The following is a 21745-nucleotide window of genomic DNA, read 5'->3' on the forward strand; positions in this document are numbered from 1 at the left end:
AAATAAAATATATTTTATACAAAGAACTGCATTTTGTAATGTGTCTAGGAAAATAATTGGTAGAATTTGAGATTAGTTTTGATGGTAATTTGCGACATAAAACGTTGGAGTATGGGGTAAGTTTTGATCTTATTTCATGAAAACTATAGAAGATATTGCATATTGCAACATATCATTTTAAAGAAGAGTAAATTAACTTTCTAATGGTACCCCATTGGTCTCGTTATGTTCAAAATAAGCTCAGCAGAAGACTTACAAGAAGACAGGTTTAACAAAAACGAATGCGAGTCAGTAATACTGTGATTTTTCGGTACCCTTCAAAATATGACTGTTACAGCTACAGGATCCCAATATTTTTTCTGTTAAAAGTTTATTCCAAGTTTCTAACATGTACCTGTAGCAAATAACACAAAGTTTATACACAGTATTGCCTTTTGTATTATGTATAGGTAAATAATTGGTGGAATTTAGATTAGTTTTGACAGTAATTTGTGACATAAAACTTTGGGGTATGGGGTAAATTATGGCCCTATTTCATGAAAACTATAGAAGATATTGCATATTGCTATATACCATTTTCAAGAAGAATAAATCATCTTTCTAATGATACCCCATAACCTAGGTCATGTTAAACAGAAAGCTCAGCAGATCACGTACAAGAAGACAGGTTCGACAAAAATCCACGTGGGTCACAAAATCGTGATTTTGTGGTACCCTTCAAAACATGACCGTAACAGCTATTGAGTCCCTATACTTTGTCTGTTAAAATCCCATTTCTTATTCTAGGGATCCCAAGGCTTCTGAAAATTACAGGTTTGTTATCCTGTGGGGTGAGTGGGAGGTGCACGTAGACGCCCCCTCTAGCCTCGGCCTAACAGATTGTTAGTAATGCTTGTTGTATATAAAGTAAGACAAGGAGGCATAGACAATTTTCCAAATACGCCTTAAACAAAATTATTTTATGGAAAAATATTTAAAAATTAAATTATAACAATAGACAGTCGTCAATAATCTATTTACTTGAAGGAGAAAATGGCAATGTGACTATGTGTGCACGTTTTCGAGTCTTCTTTTTAAGGCTGTGCATTAGTTCATTGCATAACAATAAAATGCCCATTCACGATATACCAATGTAGCAAAACTTGCTATTTTAGTGACTAGAGACAATAATGCATGGTAAATACCCAATTTTGACATTTATTTTCTTCTTCAGCACATTGCAATTAGTAAATAACATCCATAAATGTGTTTGATTTGCTTCATAAGGAGGAAACAATAGTTATCGTATTTTCTTCCCGTTAAAAATACTGAATTACCAGAAAAAATCGATTTAAAGTTATCCAATTCTATGACGTCATATTTTTTCACTAAAACTTTATGCATTTTAGAAAGACCAGTATGTAAGCTTTCTAAAACTATAAGGTATATGGCATTTCAAGCCAGTTTACTTCATCAAGGAAAGAATGTTGTACCCTACCCCTAGCTTTTGCACACCCCATACAGATACACGCAATTCAAAATTGACTCAAGAGAAGTAGTGTATAGTTAAATATCTAATGTTAACACTTTTTTTCTTGTTTAATATGTGGGAATAAATAATTCAAACACAAAAAGCTGTCAAAATTTTGCTTAATAACAAGTAAATCACAATTGTTACATGGTATTTTGGGTAAAAAATTTCAAAATTGTCAAAAAAATTCATTTTAAAGTCGTCCTATTCTATGTACACAAATTAATTTTGCTAAAGTTGGTGTTTCTCATAAAGGGCAGAATCTCAGCTTTCCAAAAATGTATAGTTTGTGCTATTTCATGCTAGTTTACTCAATGTAGGGGAGGATATAGTACCCCTTACCCCTACCCATTTTTCGCCATTTTTTGCGGTACATGCAAATCAAAAACCAGCCCAGATAGGTAGTGCATCCCAAAATATCCAATGTTAACATCTTTTTTCTTGTTCAGCAGGTCCTAAAGAACAAAAAAATACCCAAGAAGTAGGGATGTGGGGGGGGTGCACGGTGAGCCCCTCCAGCCCACGGACTATTACTGTTATTGTTGAGCAACTGCAGCATTTCTATTCTGTGGCTCTGAAACTTCACATCAACATCACAACATGATGCAATATTCATGTTCACACAATCAGGTTGTAACCAAAGTTAAAGAATACACTTTTTGAAGATAAATTATTCTGATATATGTTCTGTTTGTTCATTTTTAAATAATTAAAATGCTGTAACACGGTAAAGTGAAGAATTTATAGACAAAACGAAAAAAACAAAAGCCATTGTAAATATTAAAGTGTTCTACAATGCAGGTCTCATAAAATATCATTGTTATATCTGTTTTCAGAATGTAGTGACGAACACTAAATTTGATTTATAAAGTTTTCAGGGAAAAATCGCAGTATTGTAAGTGGTTTTTCAAGCAAACTTTCGTGACATACTTTCATATCATATTCGTATTCAGAATAATTATTTTCTTGAAAAAAGTCGTTATGAAATGAGTTCACGGACGACAATAAAAAATTACCAAAGTTTGCTGATAGGTCGATAAATGCGATCAGCGTCATTCGTACATTACATATTCGAGTAAAAAATATTGCTTCCATCGCATAAAAGATTTGTTAAAGCTTACCTTTCCTGCGTGTTGATCATGACGCTGAAACTCCGATTTCGTGGGCCCCTTTGTAATGCATTCTCTGCATACAGCATCTCTTGTCCCCATCGCAACGAAAACAGATCGTGTCTTCTTGGGGATGTTTGATTCTGATGCGATGGGGGCCGTGTCTTTACTCCCCAAAGCAGAATAAAAGGGGTTGCAACATCGTTTCTTGGTAAAACAAACATCATTTCCCCGTTTTGCAAAACCGTGAGGCTTCTCTTAGCAGATTTCACGCGCAGGAGAGTGTCGATACGTGTTAACTTGCTGTACAGCAAACGACAGACTGCAGACGATCGACGAAAGTGTGAAAACATTCTGACGACAGGCAAATTCGCGCCAAAGGGAGGGGGACGTGTAGGTCATAGTTTATTCGAAGCCCGCCAAAACAATTTTTCCTTGTTCTTAAAAGCATCGATGAATTTTCGTAGAATTTTACACGAAACTACATTAGAGTCTTGTGAACTGAAAACAGGAGTAAGAAAACACCGCCCAGTTTATTTTGACCTCGCAATTTATGTGAGAACTCGGGTCACTAAATCTAAATGACAAAAGGCGGGAAATTACCTAGATCCAGCGGTGGCGATTGGATCTTGTGTGTTCTACATAAATGTATGCAAATTTTATGCAAATAGCACAACTCCTAACATGGTTAATCGATCAGACTGTTTCAAGTCTTTTGTTTTAAAATATGGCCTATATGTTGTTGTGAAGATTAGATTATAGGTTGTTTCCTTCTTTATTTTTCTTGTACTTTTTATTGAGTTCAATTCCTGTGTTTGATTTCTGTTGTAATTCTTGTTATTTCTTTTCCCGTGTATTCTCTGTAAATTAATTTGCTTGTACAGAAATCAACTATCTCCTTGAAATCGTTTGGGTCATTGCATGTAAAGAAGTATCCTTTAAAATTTGATTTGGGTAACATGATTCTCTGTGCAGGTATTGGAATGTTCCAATTAGTTTTGTGTGGGATTTAATATCCAAAATACTTTCTTGGTTGTGCCTTTGGCACTTCAAAATTTTGACGTCGTGAAATTATATTTTTTCCTAGTGATTTCTTAATTGTAAATTTAAAAGTTGGGTGCATTTTGCTTATTCTATGGCTGAACTCTGCCATTTGGTTTTGTGTTTCAGTAAAAATTATAAAAATGTCATTTCTGAATCTTTTCCAAAAGTGAATGACATTTTGGTATTCAGAGATGATTTCCATTTCCAGTTTATGAAATGCAATCATGGCAATCTCCCGCAATGCATTTCAGCCCATTAAACAGCCACATATTTGGCGGTAGAATTCATAGTTAAATAGCCCAAAGACTTGAAAGAAAGTCTTGCAAAATACTGGCAGGAACTTGAAAAGGAGGAACATTAAAAAATCCTTTTTCCAAACCACTCAATAATAACCCACAAAAAGAAACAAGAAAAAAAAGATACACTTGTCAAAACAAAGTTCACAAAAAGAGACCAAATGTTAACAATAATATCAACGAAAGATAAAAATACAGAAATATTGATGTCATTATTTGAAGCCAAAAACACGTGAAAACATTAACATTAACAAGTATAACAAAAACAACAAAATATCTGACACAACAACTAAGGAAAGACAGAACTTTGCGACTGAGGGGAAACCACACACTTGGGTTTCGAAACAGATTTCAGGATCACAGCATTCACTAGACACCACATGATAGATCCGACTATGTCTCACCATAGCTTTCCCTTAACTGCCAACACATGATTGAAATTTCTTCAAACACATATATTACAAACTTATAATGCAAACAAAGGCTTAAAATAGAAAAATAATTTTACGAGATATTAACCCTCCCTTATATACATCACTGTTGATATAGATCCGTAACGGAGCCAACTCTTTTGCAACACCATGATAAATAGTCAAATGTGCAACCACTTACTCCCTTATATATCGCCATAGCTTTCCCTTAACAAACAACACACGATTGAATTTCATCAAACACTAATAATACAGCCTTATAATTCAAATAAAGGGTTAAAACAAAAAAAAATAATTTGAGGAGACATAAACCCTCCCCTTATATGCATCACTGTTGACAGAGATCTGTAAAGGAGCCAACACTACTGCAGCATCATCATAAATAGTTAGATTTGCAACCACTTTCCCCTTATATAACTCAGAAACACATTTTTCTTTTGTTTTTAAAAGGATTTATCATGGTCTATGAAGTTTACTTCAGATGTCAGGTGAATTTAAATGTAAATGCAGTAAAACATGGTTAACCACTTGTTGGGTGTAGTGTCCGTGACATGAAGCCAGTTGCAAATGGAAAGTGGTTTAATGTGAATGTAAATTACTTTGTTAAGTGTTATGCCTTAATTTCTCTATAAATAGCATTTCTATCGTAAATGTATATTGGGAAATAACTGATCACACCATTTCTGTTCCTTTTTAAACCCCTATACCGTTATTTCATAGGATAGTTTTTTAACATTACAATCTTAAAAGGTAGAAAAAACATTTTTCACTGGTTTAATATATTTCATTTGATGTCTTACTCAAAAACTAAGTTACTCCCTTTTAAAAATGTAACTTCAGCTGGTAAACAATAGAATTACCAGCTTAAATCACTGTGACAAGTAATGTATGGATTTGGTGTCACGGACACTACGGCTGTCACGGACACTACATTTGGCCCCTTTTCGATATACTGAAACAATACAAGTGGTAAATGGATTATATTGTTATAACACATAAGGAAGGCAAACAGGGCAACTTTGGCTAATGATATCAGATCTCTACTATCTGAATATGACTGAAAGTTATGAGGTTGTCACGGACACTACAAAATTTTGGGACTAAAAATGTGGGCAATTTTCATGATTTGTCATTCGTAATCAATACATTGACCCCATCGACATTTATTACCAACTAAACATAGTTGGGCTCCCAATCAAATAGATGTTTTGGGAAACATTCTAGGGTAATGTTTTCCAAGTGATAATAGAGAGATAAATCAATGCTGTTGTCAAAATATAAAAAGCGTAACGACACACCAATTTCACTTGTTATAACGCCATTTCCATTCAAATCCATGTATAAAAATGGAATAACTTGCAAAAGCAAGAAGAAATGCAATGTGATACTTTAAATATTCTGAATAATAAAAAATTAATCTAACAGTTTCAAAAGTAAGTTAAAAAAATGTGCTTTTTCAGATGAAACAGCGTAACGCCCATTTTGACCCATTTTTAGGGTACTTTTTTCACTACTCAGCTCAAAATCATTAAAAAAACTCCACTTTTCGATGGGGCCTGTTTGGTTCAACTGGTTGTTCATATCAAGAACAATGTTGCATTAAATTTTGCTCAACATTTTTTATATTAGAGCGTAACAAGTCGAAATCTGTCTAGAGCACCCTGATTGTGACTGACCCGTAACTATAGTCTTCATTTACTTGCAGACAGGGTTATTAATGATGGTCAGCGTTGCAACAGATTCTGATTAGAAACAAAAATATGAATCTTTGTAATACATAAATATTGTATTTGAATGACCTTATTTGCTGATAAATTAAAAATAAAATTTGCTTTCAGTTTCAGACTGATTAATATCTGCCAAGGAAATATCCGTTGTAAAACGGATGTGTATGTGTTTTTTGTTCCCAGCTGCATACAGAGTGATAAATGAAAGCACCGGCGTTATCCGCTTTCCACCTTACATATACATCTATGACGATATCGAATGGAAAATCGTGGTAGAAATTGGGTACGTCATCCATCTGGAATTCGACCACTTTGCTGTTGGATATTCATCTACCTTGAAGGTATGGACGACAATGATCGAAATATAATGTGTACTTTCACATTGCACTCATAACAAAAGAAATGTCTGATGACAATACAGACGCCTAGGTTTACCGGGTACATTACATTGTGGATGACCGAGTACATAAGCGTGGACTTCCACTCTATGAAAACATTAAGAAATGAGATTTACCCTCCGTGTTGAACCCACAATGACAAGCTTTGATTGTTGTAACTCAAGTTTATCAATACGTCAAAAATTACATTATCAGAAGTCGTCGTATATATTTCTAATAATGCCATTAATATAGACGTCTGGTAAGTCCAAGCCACGAGGGCCAAACGAGAGCTTTATTCAAAAGAAAGGTACCTAAAACTATTTGTTTTCTTTGGCCATAGGCTGTAGTCAAAGCCATCTCCCAAAGCCAAGCAATCTAATTTTTAAGTATCCTTTAGGCCAGAAAATAAGGGGTTTTCTTTTCTATCCTACGTCTATTATATAAAAAAGACGATCCAGCGACGCATATTTTCGTTTTATGTTTGTTTACTTTTTAAGATCATAAACTGGGCCTTTGAACCACTATGCAAAAAGAGGACTGTACAGCACATATATGTATGACCCCTTGTATGTTCACATTTTAAATCGTGACCATACCCGGGGAGGAATTATGGCAAGTATCACAAACACAACATTCTGGTTTGCGGCTAAAGGATTGTCGTACATTTTCTTTCAATCATATTTTCACCGTTTCAACTTGACTTGAGCCTTAGGTTATTCTCGTTTATGATATAAATCAAGGAAACAACGTGTCACTTTTGTGTATTATCATCATCATCATCATCTCTCTCTCTCTCTCTCTCTCTCTCTCTCTCTCTCTCTCTCTCTCTCTCTCTCTCTCTCTCTCTCTCTCTCTCACATATATGGCCTAAAACCAACAAATCATACAATTCTTACTTTTACGACAAGTCAGCACTTCTTGAGAGCTGCAGCGTCATCTGATGTCATCCGTTATGTTCACCATGATTCATGATAGAATCTGAATGTACGCGTCAGTCTAATGAGGGGAAAGAGGCTTGTTCATTTCAATATTCCAAACTTACCGTCTCACATTTTGGTTCATCTGCCACATTGAATGTCGTTTCTCTTTGCTCTACTCGGCAGATTATAGCAGGAACGCATGTGTTCGATAATTTATTTGGAGACAATGGTGCCAACAACTTACCAGCAGCAATTCAGTCCTCTGGCAACGTCATGGAGTTAAAGTACAAGACACTGTGGGAGTCACGTCCTAATAACTTTATCGCACGGTATTACGTTCAGGGTATGTCTTAACGAGCACAGTTTCATCACCAATAAATGTTTTAGTGTGAAAATATTAAATTTCGTCTCGCATTATATTGCCTTATGACGTTTTAGCGCGTTTAGACCTGTGATATCCTTCCATCTCAAAAACACAGGCAAAAGTGAATAAATTGCAAAGGCATATGTTTGTTTGCAAGGCGATAAAACTCTGTTCTTGCCCGAACATAAATCAACTTCATTCTTATATCTTCTAGATATACAATTTGTCATAGAATCAACGACTTGTTTTTCATGCATGCAATACGAGTGCGTGTGTAATCAAATTAAATATAGAATGTGAAAGAATACGGTACTACTTCCATCACGTATCAAGAGCCATACTTCTTAGCGATATTACAAAGACAAGTTAACCCCATTCAAAAGCAGTAAACATAATGTGTAAAGTATGCTTTTTACTTTGTGTCATATAGTAAAATGATTTAATTACATATTTTGTTTATTTATACACTGATCAATAAATTGGTTTGTGTCGGCAATACGGGAACTAAACATACAGTCAAAATTGTGGAGTTTCCAAAACTGTCAGGCGTAATTATTATCTAAAGGCGGTAATATCAGTCAATAACAAAGAATTCAACTCTGCCAAAAGTATAAATATTGTCGGGGAAGAGTTCACGACTAGTCACGACACCATCAAACATTCAGCTTGCTGTTCAGAACACATCATTTGCAAGCCTCGTTTGTGCGGATCTGGTGTTGTTGTGTTGACTTCACCTGACCTCCTTCTGAGCAATGTTTCAACTTTCGCAGAGTTAATTTTTTGTTATCGACTGATATTACCGCCTAAACGATAATTACTTCTGACAGCTTTGGCAACTTCTCAATTTAGACATTATGACGAGTTCCAGTATTGCCAACGGTTCAACGCAACAACTGTAAATTTGTATCAAAATGGAGTTTTATTGATCTGTATCTGATTCAAATATTTCAGACGTATATATGTTGCCATCGTTTATAAAGTGATCTTAAAAAGCACGATAAATGAATACATATTATGCACTGTTGTTAGATACTTTCTTCAATATAAGCCTTCGTTCATTATTGGTAATGTTTAGTTATTGAAACTATTTTACCGCCAATTACATCGTGCGTCACTTGTAAAAGTTGCCAATAATTATGTAAGCTCTACCTTATATGAACCTAACAGGCCCATGTATCCCGCGTCATATAGTCTATGTAGTATATTGTTTTTCAATCTGGTCAGTGCTTTATAGGACTACGGAACGGGTTACCCTTTTATTCGAAGAAGGAATAATCAAAACACACATACTAAAACACGACCGTGATTATACCATTGGAAACTTACATAACTAAAGCCAATTTGTCTTTGCTATGAAAATTGAACGCTTCTGTAATCTTTATATACCATCCGAGGTATAGAAAGATACGAAAATGTTCACTCTCCGCCATGGCAGCTTTTCCCCACACAGATTTAGACGTGGTGGGTATGGCCTATTCGGGGCCAATCGGCCATACCCACCACGTCTATCAAAATTCATCAGTTTACTTTTCTTGTTTATGCATACACCCATACCTATTGGAAACTTGGGGAATGGCTATTACATCAGGTTGACAACTCCCACATGTGGGCAATGAATTAAGATTACTCTCGTAAGACATTTACGATTCCGAATAAATGAAGACAGATTTGTTGCTTTCGCGAAATACCCTTCAAATACAACACCAATGTTCATCAAATAGGGAAAACTATGGAAAACTAACGACATTCGAAACAAAGTGAGCATGTAATGACCAAGGTATTCCACAATGCTTGCCGTATAGCATGGAGGTACAAGCTCCGCTCCTGGCCCCATGGTCTTAGCGAGTGACTAACCATGGAGGTAGAAAAGAACTCTTTTACCTCTAAAGACGAATTTACGCGTGGTCGAAAAATAAAACCACGGAAGTTACTTCTAGTATTACTTAAAGCAATTTCTGTAACCGTATCACCGACGCGAGATGGTCAGCTATTAGCCCTAACAGGCCCATGTATCCCCTTTTCTACGGCTTGTATGAGTCAAGAGTGCTCGGCTATGACTAAGCAGTAGCCGTATCATAGCCCTGCCATGCATAGCGGAGTAGCGTGCGTGCATGGCGCCAGAGTAGCCCTCGAGGCCCCTTCTTCTATTTACATGTAGATTTTTGTCAAAGCAAAATTTGCAGACCCTGGATCAACGACGCGGTGACAGCGTCTTCAACAAAGCTTCAACAAATCAAAACATATTCTAACAACACTGTTAGAAGAGCAAAGTAATCAAACAAGTACCAAATGAAACACATAAATTCAAGCGACTGATAAATGAATTTAGCTACTCAGGTTTCCGAAAGGAAAGCGTCAAAAGGATCACAGTGTCTCGGACTAGGCCTAACCGACCCGGCATCGTCACGCCATGGCTAATTTCTAACATCAGAGAGCCTGCACACAACACAGTGCACAGTATGAATATAGAGTACTACTTGAATTGTCACTAAACAATTACGCAATCTGACAATATATCACAATACAGTAAACCACATGACTCCCAACATAATAGCCGATGTGTGCAGCCGCGTTCCCTTATTTACTTGCAATGTGTTTTACTTTCCAGTTTTTCGCTAAACTACTTATAAGACTTTTAATGACAATGTTGCTTTGCAAGTCACCTACCCAACCATTTTATAGGGGTGATCAAGATGGCCAGAACAGCGAATGTTGACCAATTACGTTCAAGAATGTGGAAAAGTGCTAAAGGCAAGCGATAGATGTATTTACGAGATAACCATTGAGAACAGTAGGAGTAAGATATGTGTGACTGGTCCAACCTGTTCAGTTTCTGTGTGGAGAAAAGTTGGAATGCTGGGTATTTTCCTCATTTTTTCAGCTACAGCACTGCATGTCTTGTCTGCATTTTGTTGACAAATGAAATATCTGTCACAGACACAAATTTGTGTTTAAAAGCTTTATTCTAGCGCCAATTCATGACGTTTTACGTGAGCCTTACTAAAATACTGATAAAAATATTGTTAGATATACCGAACACCTTAGCTTGTGGTAAAACACTGTGACCTCGTTTAGCTCAAATTGGCCACTGGCTTTCTAGTTGATAATATTTTTAGTATTCCTTAATCGACATTAGTATGAAGACAGTGGCATAACACCAACTATATGAATTTACGGTCTTTGAATTTTGCAAATTGGTCAAAATGTAGTAGATGATATGAAATGTTGACCTCGACAGTTCCTCAAACAGTACATCAGTGATTTTGGTTAAAACCACGAAATTCATCTCGCACCACGTCTATGAGATAATTTATTAAACTGTAAATGCCTCAGTCTCAAGCTGATCAAGTGTTTTAAAAGCAGATTTCGCAAGATACACCATTGTTTTACGAGTGTATGTATGTCTTTTCATTACATAACATTAATGAAGGTGATTACTATCAGGAGAGTACGTGCTCGCAAGAGATAATTTACATTGTCACATGTACAAGCCAAGTCTGTCGTATCTAAACAAAAAATACTGGTATTTATTTTCTGGTCACTCTACGTCACGATAACCGCGTCTATTTCATCAATTTTGGTGCGTCGGACCTTTTACGACGATCTTCGATGTGCTCATCAATGTAAATAAATAACATGGCGGCCGGTATTTATCCCACAATTAAAATGTGTGTGTGACGTGACAATGTCGTAAAAATTAGTAATAATGATTAGCGTCATACAAAATACATCCACTTGGCAAATTTATGTCCCTGCTTTTTATTTTGGGGTTCGTATTCGTATAGACCCCCACCGCAGCCTGAAATGTTGACGTACAGAGTACTTTCATTCGGTGGACTTGGTTTCCACCCCAATGAGAGGGGTATATGCTCTGTCCAGGCCTCCAAAAGCCATTCAATGACATGAATATTTTCATACACTATGACAATGATCATCTGAAGTTAAACACAAGAGTATAACGCCTGCTGTGGAAATCAAATGGATAATTTGTTAAAAACGAACTTGGAGCTAGTTGCATTATGTCGGTTCCGAAAGAAATGCAGCAAGGGTCGATCGCGACGTTTTTGCGCCGTTCAGTTCAATCGATTCTTGTTCTCGAAAAGTAGTGTAACTTCGTCTTATTGAATTTCTGGGCATATGCTATCCTTGAAATCGTGTATAACTCCGGAGAAGGTACTTGCAGACCGATAGATCATTGGCATTCTGCGCCAGCTGCTGCGTACACGACCGTGAGCGCCGTATTTCCTTGCGCACACGACGGATAACTGGAAATAATTGACAAGTCGCCCATGGCGTATTTATGTTATTTCTAAAATAGTTTAAAATTTTAAACGCGTAATCGCTTTGACAATTCGTATTCTGCAAATAATAACTAATACGTGGCTTGTGCGTGTGATAGACGTATTATTCGCCTGATACTTTTCTTTGATCAGCTTGGAAAATACTCGTGATGTAATAACCTTGCCATGCACCTCTCGTCTTCTACTCATGGTGACATGCTCATTACGTCATTCGCATTTTCTTTCTGAACTAGAAAAAGATTAAGGAATAATATCTAATTGTGACACTTAATAAAATGCAATGCTTTATTGTACAACATCAAACATTGAACTGTGTTTCCGCAAAAAAAACAAGAAATAGTCACGGTAAGGATGAAAGTGTTATATAAATGATTAAGATGTAAATATTTGCCAGCTGCCTCGGCGTTAAAACTTTAGGTCAATCGAGTACGACCAAACTGTTTGATGCATGCAAAAATGACATTATACTGCGCTGTAGTGATTTCCCAGATCCAATCTCATTATACATCGTTAATTCGAATTAACTGTTACAGTTGTTATTCTCATTGCAACGGTAGAACTTCAAAACCTCTGTAGTAATTACAGTTCGGTATTCGAATCCAGTCAACATAAATCTTATCTTAGAGCTGTGCTTTATGGAAACAACGAATCTTCAATGAACGATGTACAAGTTTAGGAAGCAATGTGATAAGTTAACTCGTCCACAAACGGGTGTGCGAAATTAATACCGAGGAGCAACATGCGGTAAAGAAACTGCCACTCTTTTATTGTTTTGAATTCAATGTCGCGACATCGAAGGAGCAAAGCATAATTGAATCGCGATTCAATGTTCAAGTAAATACACGTTTATTGTCACACTTCACTGAATATCCATCTCTACACGAAAAGCAAGAAAATATTTTTTAAAATAGGCACCACATGTTAGATACCTAAATAACGTAGCAGTCAAGGAGCACAAGCAATATAGTATTTATTTCTCGACTTAATAGTTTATGATTTCACCCTCCATTCTTATGCCAGCCACAAAACCAACTTGCAATCATTTCGAGATAACCTTCAGAGGAAACCATGGACTACATTTCTTTCCAATTAAATCAGTCTTTCATCGGAAACAGAGAAAACAGCGAAATTATCGTGTGTAGAAAACCTATTTCTAAAGCTCTCTACAGCGTAAAACTATATTTGTTTACAATAACATTAACCCCATCCCGTTTATACAAACGTTTTTGCCATTCACTCTCGATCTTCAAATTTCATTAACTATTAACAGGTGTTGACTGCGGTCGACCAGAAGAAATTGATAATGGTAACTTTACAAATGATAACTTCACATACCCAAATACAATAATGTATTCCTGCAACGCCTTCCACAAGCTGCTTGGAAACAATGAGCGCATGTGCCAAGCTGATGCCACCTGGTCCGGAACAAAACCACATTGTGAACCAGGTGAGTGAAACTGTATTCAGAATATGGCTCGTATATTATGCGTGTAAGGAACGTTTTTTATCAGTACCTTGACTTACCAAAGGTGAAAAAATGATATGAAAGATCCGAGTCGGTTTGGTAATTTATACACGACCTCTCAATTCCCGTGCCTCTATGAAAATAGGCAACAAATACTTAAACACTAAAATAATTTTCCTTAACAACATCTATTTGGATTAAACATTGTTAGTTCGTTTGCATGATTACAGTGTGGGGAAAAGCGACTAGCGATTTTGGAGTCCCTGCCATTCATACCGTATTAACTCTCTTGAAATATTGCATTCAACCTTAGCTTTGCGACCGAAAATATTGCTGTGTTCTTTAGCGAAGAATTTCAATCAGAACAATAACCTTAATCTACTCCAAGAACCTGTGTGTCTTGTTTGTTTGTCTCTTTGTTTGTTTGTAGTGCTGTTTTGTGTGCTTTGGGGGATTGGTGGGTTGAACAAAACCCTGGCCATGATGGTCTCATAAGAACAGATGACAATCAGCTAAATTATTCCTAATATCGTATTGACAAGATAATAGATGTTTACGTGGTATGCTTTCCTTCACACCTAGACGATATTTCAAAAACAAATCTAAACTATGATGAAAATGCCAAAGAGATTTAATTATAATTAGATGATTCAGCAAATCTTAGAAAGTAAAATATTTTACTATTTTATACCGTTCATTTCAGTCTGTGGTATACCTCTCGTATCACCACGATCGAGATCTCCCTCTCGCATATTCGGTGGACTTAGCGTCCTTCGAGGTTCGTGGCCATGGACCGCTTTCTTGTCAGTTCACTCACCAGCCCATGGCGTTCGTAAAGCAATCTGTGGTGGATCACTACTGAATAATGAATGGGTTGTAACAGCAGCACATTGTGTCATCAATCCTCAGGCAAATTCTCGAACTTTTGGACACACTCTACCTCTTGCGTCATTTAATGTTACTCTGGGTCTTCACAGACGTTCACGTCAGCGTGAATATGTACAATACGTAAGATAACCTTGATGTTATAACGTTACCATTTTTCTGTAATTTGCTCAGTTATCTTTTATTATTATACTCCGATTGTAAACGCGCAGACGTTCTTTGCAATAAACACTATGTATAACAGTTGCAACTTCCGTAAAGATGATCCTTTTCGTCGTGCATTTGAAATTGCCAACTGTGCTTCGAAATACATCCGCACTGAATTCCTTATATACTAGTCAGAATATTCTCCGTACTATATTACATACTCACTCTATTCTTAATTACATCTTGAAATCTTTGAAATCTTCATAATTTATTTCATCTTGACCATTTCATTTGTCTCCAACAGAGGAATGTTGTGGAGATCATCCCTTCCCCACATAACGATCCCAAGACATTTGACGCAGATATAGCACTCTTGAAGTTGGATACTCCCGTAGCATTTACAAAGTACATACGACCAGTCTGTCTTCCACTTAACGATGCAGACAATGGTGTAGCAGACCAAGGAGATTTGGCAGTGGTTGTAGGATGGGGTAAGACTTCAAATGGAAGGCCGTCTGATGTGTTAAGAGAGACTTACGTACCGATAGTGAGTCAGCAAACATGTGTTAAAGCTTATAATCGTTCTTACGTGGTAACCGATAACATGTTTTGCGCCGGGTATCAAACAGGTAAACTATGTTTAAGATGCATATTATCTCTGAAATTCGTTAAATCAAAGATGTGTTTTCTTTTTTAAGGATCCTGACGTAGTCCAATAATTTGTTTAACCGACTGCCATTCATGGGTTGAAACGGTTTATGAACCCACAGGAGAAGGTTTAGATCGCGGCATGATGGCATTGTTCGGCAAGGATCAAAGAATTAGTGAGAACGTAAAAACAACTCAGCGGTCACCTGACACCCATTTACGGGTCCAAGGCTAAAAACGAGTCAACAGCAAAGTGCCAAGCGTGGTACATCATGAATATGTAAATGTCTTTCTAGTTTCAGAACCAATCAGAGCGTTGTATTTGCATTCGCGAGCTGTATGGTATAATTCAGGGTTGCTGTTGGCTTAGGTCGAATAGCTGGGAAATTAAAAACAGTCCGTCATATTGCATTAGAAGTGTTATATAATAATTTGATAGATTTCTTCAGCGTCTAAACCTTGGAAATGTCAGTAGAGCTGACCAAAATTCTTGCTTCACAAATAAGGTCTATCGAAGCCTTGACTCACGTCAATCGTCCGGCTTACTTGATATAGTTCCCCTCCTGATGAACACTCACTGCTCCCAATCTTGGTTGCTGCCGTTTTCAGTCACTGAGATCAGAAGGAGTTGAGCGAAAATTAATACATGATTTGCCGGTTTATTGAAGTAGTACAAATCACACAAGTTCCATGGAGAACTTTTCTACTACTAAAGCGCCCGACCAGTTCTGCCAGTCTCGGCTACCGCCCCTGCTGAAGTGGGGATTGAGTTGGACGGAGATAAATGTAAGCCAATGAGTCCTTTCCTAGTTTCACCATGCAGACTACGGTATATTGCTATTAAGCCAGTTAAATAAGTCTTTCTCTGTGGGGATTGCCATGACAATATGGATCACAAACCCTACTGATAAACAATTGGTATGTTATGACTTGTCACAGCAAATGTGTACTCTCAAGGATATTCTTGCTCAGAACAAATTTAAATACAAAATATCACTTAAGGTTGAATCGGTACAAGTATACAGACTAAATAAATATGCATAATCTGAACCAGTGAATGTACCTAGGTGAACTCAGCTCTCTGCACTTGTCTTTGTCCGTTGTGATTGAAGGAGGTACCTGGTGCACACATCCGGAATGACTGATTGCTACAATGTTTTCCAGCAAAAACACAGAACACTATATTACAAGGTAGCGCAAACACTACATATTGAGGCTAACACAAAGTCTCAAGGCAACCAATCACCGTACCTTGAGGTGAATATTATATGCTATTGAGACCTGAGAGACAGGGTTAAACCACTCATCGTACTGTAAGGGGAGTAGGACCACAAGCGTCGATCACTGTAATGGGCACATATTTTTAGGAAATCGTAGATCATTTTGAAACAGGACTAATATGACCAACGATTTATGTCTGGAAAAATGTACCGCAAACACCAATCACTTCGACCCTTACGTATGTCTCGGACATTTATGAAAGAGACGAATAAACCCACCTGAGTGTTAATATCTCTTACGTCTTGAGGGGAAATACACATGACATCACATCTCATCATATCTTATTATACACAAATGCAAATTATAAACACAACGCTCATAGTAAAAAATAGCGAACAATACACGCCAATACTTATCAGTTTTACGTCGTGGAGGCTGATATTCGAACTAGATTGCGGCAGGTGTAGCTTTTCATGATTTAAATATTGTTGAAAGTTGTTTGAAACTTGTTTTTAACTAACAGTGGCAGCATCGCTTATTTTTTACCTATATCGAAAGGTGACGATGCTGCAAAGTAAAGTATTTTCGCGCAATCACATCAACCATGTACTTGATATGTACCATGATACAATCAGCGTATGTAACTGGCATTAGCATTGTTGATGTAACAAAATGACCAAAATTTCTCTGCTGCGCCTCGATGTACGGACATCGAAACGGAAAGGACTATCATGAATTACAGACATGATAACCGAACATATAGTGTTGCTCGTTCCTTCCCTTAACTTACAGCTTTTGCTGTAAACTAACAAATGGTCTCCATGATGGTTGTTAATTTGTCAATTTCTTTCGGAGCACATGAAATATTCCGTTTGAAATTTCAGATGATTCGGCTTTCGTTATTCTTGTCTTTACTGTCATGATCACTGTTTCTTATACAAACACATGGCCACGTTTGGACACTGTAACAAGACTGTTTGTCTTAAAGGAGCAAAAGTCAAACCTATTTGTTTGACAAAGGTGTGTGACTATTTGAATGATTAAGGCGTTTTTAATTCTTTTTAGTTATACAATATCGGAATCTTTAATCACCTTCAAACTTATCCATTATTTCCAGGACGCTTTGATTCCTGCGATGGTGACAGCGGCGGCCCACTGATGCTTCAGGATGAACAAAGTCAAAGATATTACTTGTATGGAATCGTCTCTTGGGGGCGTCCTGGGCAGTGTGCAGCTCGTGATTCTTATGGCGTGTACGTTAATGTCAGTAACTTCACGCCATGGATTCAGGAAATCACGAATATACAGCCATGAGATGAAAGATCCATGATCGAAAGCCCTGATCACTTCAAGTTTTCATTTTAGAAATCGTTTTAGTATCGTATTTTAGAATATTATTTAGAATATTGTTTTACAGATGTATTTTTATCTTGCACTGAAAAATGTATTTGTGATATCACTTCGAGATGGTGTTCAAGGTCGAGGAAACTTTTACATGCAGTACAATAATCTACTCTATAAGAAAGTGATTCATTCATTCTGTGTATTGATTTTACAAGCTCATGTAGTTTAGTGATTTTTTTTTCATTCATATCCATATATTTCAGTCATCGTTGTAATATTACTGAGTTTAAAACTACAACAGGCGTTATTTCACTCTTTACGTCTGTCTTCAATTTTGATTTAACATGTCTGAAACAATTTAATCCATTGAAGAGTGTTTGTATTTTATTCATTGATTGGAGTCATTTGTTTTGATGACTTGAAATTTCAGGGCTTATCCCAAATAATTTAAATATACATATATTTACGTAGTTGAACATTTCTTTCACCTTCAGACATCCTCAATTTTTGTCAATCGGTCTGTGACAAATTCTGGCATCACTTCAAAGGAGACGACCACTACATAATTAAGCTGTGAAACATCAGATGATGTTATTGTCAATGTTTCAAAGGATGTTTGTGTTTAAATTTAATCATGAATTTAAAATTTATACATCGCCAAACGGCGGACATTTAGTGGCCGATTGTAATTACCTTTAGTGAAATAACGTTCTAAGGATAATATAAAACCTGCAAATTAATATCTGGTTAATGAGAAAAAATATTATTATGAAGTAAATCTTACACCAAAGCCGAATTTGCCACTACTTTACATCACGTATCACCTGTTTAGAGATTTAATTATTTTATGAATGAAGGAAATTTACCATTGTTCTTAACTAGTTGATTTATTTTCTCAACTATTGTATGCATACTTTTATCAATAAAGATCATTCACGATGGGTGAGTAGAACTATCCCTTCCCCATACAGTTCGAGTCATCTGTTATATATTGCAATATACAACCTCTCGCATATGTTCGCCTTTCTTAACAGTGCCACTAGTTTAAAAGTGCCATGACCTGATTTATTATGACGTAACGGATTGATTTCCTAATTTGTATTCATCAATATTGGTTACGTCGAAGAAAGTGTGTGGAGGTTTGGCATAATGAATAAGCAATGAAAATTAGCCATGTCAGGTAAGTTCACTACAATAGAGGCAACCTCAGATGTTTCAAATATTAAATATAGAAAGTCCCAAGATGTACTTGCATTTTAAGAAATGTGGTATGACAGAAAGCTTGGTATATTCGAATTTGGTCGTTTCACCACGTCAAAAACGAACACCTAAGCAGGTGACATTCCATACAAACTTTTTGCAAAGATATTTGTCTTAAGGAGGTTGATCAAACTGTATGAATCATAAATAGGTATTCAAGTGTGGATTTGGTGAAACATTTCATCGAAACAGTTTAAAATGATAAGTACACTGTATATGAGTTTTCAGGATCAGAAAGTCAGAGCATTAGGTCTATCCCATCTGATGTTCAGGGATCTAGCCACAGTATTTCCGTGGCAGTATGAAAAAATAACTCTTTCTCGCCACACAATTGACACAGTTTGTCGCATTTGCAGATACCTGTAACAAAATACTAATATGAGCAAATCTTACAACGTTTTAAGACATCGTTTGCTATCTTCTAATCCACTGTTCCATAATGCTATTATTTTTGTTTATTTATGTCGGAAAAGTTGAGATAGAAGCGCTGGACTACACTCACCAGGCCAGCATTCAGCTGGGTGGTCATACTTACATCGCCTATAGGAGAGCTTCCAAGGAACTGCATGGTTTAATCAAGATTGTACCAAGTGTACTTGGAATGAGCAGGTTGGTGCGAAACCTTCAACTTTTAGACTTCGCCAAGTTTATACAATTAGACACACGTTATTATATGTAAAGTTTATATCACGTATAAGAAAACCTTTGCTGCTAAACACGTAAACCGATGTCCATGGACATCATTAGATTTTTTTCAGTTGAGAAAATAACGTCATTTTGCAGCTGATCTAATCAGTGAGTTCATAAACCAACCTGTACACTGTAAAGTTAAGTGTTCAAGGATAGAACACCAATTAAACGCCTTTTTGTAACACTTTTTGAACGCGTCTAGACGTTCAGAAATTTAACACTACTTGTTCAACCAACGTTCAATTTTTTAACACACGTGTGCAGATTTTGAACGCTACGTGTTCATCAGACATTATATTGAACACCATGGTGTTCCATATCTGAACACACGTTGCACATGAAATGTGTTCAAAAAATTGAACGCATTTACGCGTTCAAAGGGCTGTAACACTTTTTGAACGCATGGACGCCGTTCAACGATAAGTGTGTTAAAGGTTAGAACACATGATGCGCGCTTGTTGAACACCTTTAATTTGGGGCGTTCAAGGGTTGTTCAAGCCTTGAAATAACATTACAGACCACTGATATTCAGTAAAATTATTTTATTCTAAAAATACACAAAACATTTTTAGAGTAAAATACAATAATTTACTGTAAAACGGGCAAATAAACATTGCCACTTTGTATGTAAAGTTCGTCAGAGGAAAATACCAACGGTGTTAACACCCTCCTATCAAAAATATTAAGCATTAAAAATCAACATAGACACGTTGATCGTTTTAAAAATATGAACAAAGAAATGACAAAACAGGTGTTACTTAAATATTGTGGATTACGTTTTATGTTCATACTTGTTTAAAACGTACAAAAAAATCTAAAAAAAGCTCAAAATTTGGAATACTTATTGTATTGAAAACACGTATATGTATGAAATGCATACTCCATTTTTGTAAGATGGTTTCTTAAAGACATTTCCTCTTGTATAGACAATTGTAAATTTTGAAGGAAAAAAGTTAGTCAAGGCTTCTCTAGTGCACATGGTATACAGTTGTCAACACTAGAGTAAATACAAGATGTCAAGTTGTCAAAGTGTCACAGTAAGGCACAACAAGCAGAAAGTGTGGAAAGTGGGTCCATGGTAGGGTAAAACCTATTTCCTTGACCATGTTGACCAACAAGTCCCCCATAAACAGAAAGGTTTGTTTGTTTGTAATATCTTTAAATAAACCCTGAAATAAATCTGTGACATTCCATTCAAAATCTACTTCTCAGAAATTTAAAACATATTGATTCGTAAAGACCTTTCAAATTCTGGTGTACCCGGCTATTAATTTTTTAAACAAATTTTTTTACCAAAAATGGTAAAAATCACCCTTAAAATAGAAAAAATGTAGATTTCATCATAACTTGAATATTATGGTAATCCCTAATGTCTTAAAAATGTCTGAAATGTCTTTAATGTCTTAAAAATACAAAGTTGCAAATTTCTGCATAATTTGAACAATCTGAAAAAGACTATCAGTAGAGGTCTATGTCCCAAATATCAAAACTGTTCAATTAGCAGTTTTGAAGAAGATCTTTTAAAGATTTTGTGACCAAAAATGACAAAAATTACCATGAAATATACAAATTTGAATATTTCATCACAAGTAGCACAAATTTGACTAAGTTCATTCTTAGGGACAAGTTTACCAAATATTTAAGACATCAGTAAAAGAGAAGGTTTTTGCCACAAATAGCAAAATTAGCCTCAAAAATATAAATTTGCATATTTCATCATAATTTAAATATATCTGATAAGGGTAATCCCTGGGGACCAGTAATCCAAATATTAAAGATTCGTACAGGCTGTTTTGAAGAAAAAACCTTTGGATATACAAATTGAAGGACAATGATACACTCCTCCTATTTAACTGACAGCAAAGCAAAAAACCAGTTGCTAAGTACAAGAGACGTGTTGAGCTACAATACAAAGTAATCTTAGGTTTGGTAGCACGCTATGATCAACTAAATGTAACAGGGGCATAATAGGCGAGCGGCAGGCTCACCTATTTTTCACACTT

General features: G+C 36.2%; 1 protein-coding gene across 1 annotated transcript in view; it reads left to right on the forward strand.

The window, feature by feature from the left end:
- LOC139137090 (clotting factor C-like) overlaps positions 1-18758 on the forward strand; it is a 70403-nt gene extending 51645 nt beyond the window's left edge. Inside the window, exons 3-8 of the mRNA XM_070705054.1 lie at positions 6301-6458; positions 7601-7760; positions 13353-13529; positions 14251-14555; positions 14884-15208; positions 17566-18758. Coding sequence (XP_070561155.1) covers positions 6301-6458; positions 7601-7760; positions 13353-13529; positions 14251-14555; positions 14884-15208; positions 17566-17762 — 1322 coding nt within the window. The 3' untranslated portion in view covers positions 17763-18758. The remainder of the gene's footprint in view (positions 1-6300; positions 6459-7600; positions 7761-13352; positions 13530-14250; positions 14556-14883; positions 15209-17565) is intronic.
- Positions 18759-21745: the final 2987 nt, after the last annotated feature.

This window comes from Ptychodera flava, chromosome 7 (assembly GCF_041260155.1).
Source record: "Ptychodera flava strain L36383 chromosome 7, AS_Pfla_20210202, whole genome shotgun sequence".
NCBI classification, from domain to species: Eukaryota; Metazoa; Hemichordata; class Enteropneusta; family Ptychoderidae; genus Ptychodera; species Ptychodera flava.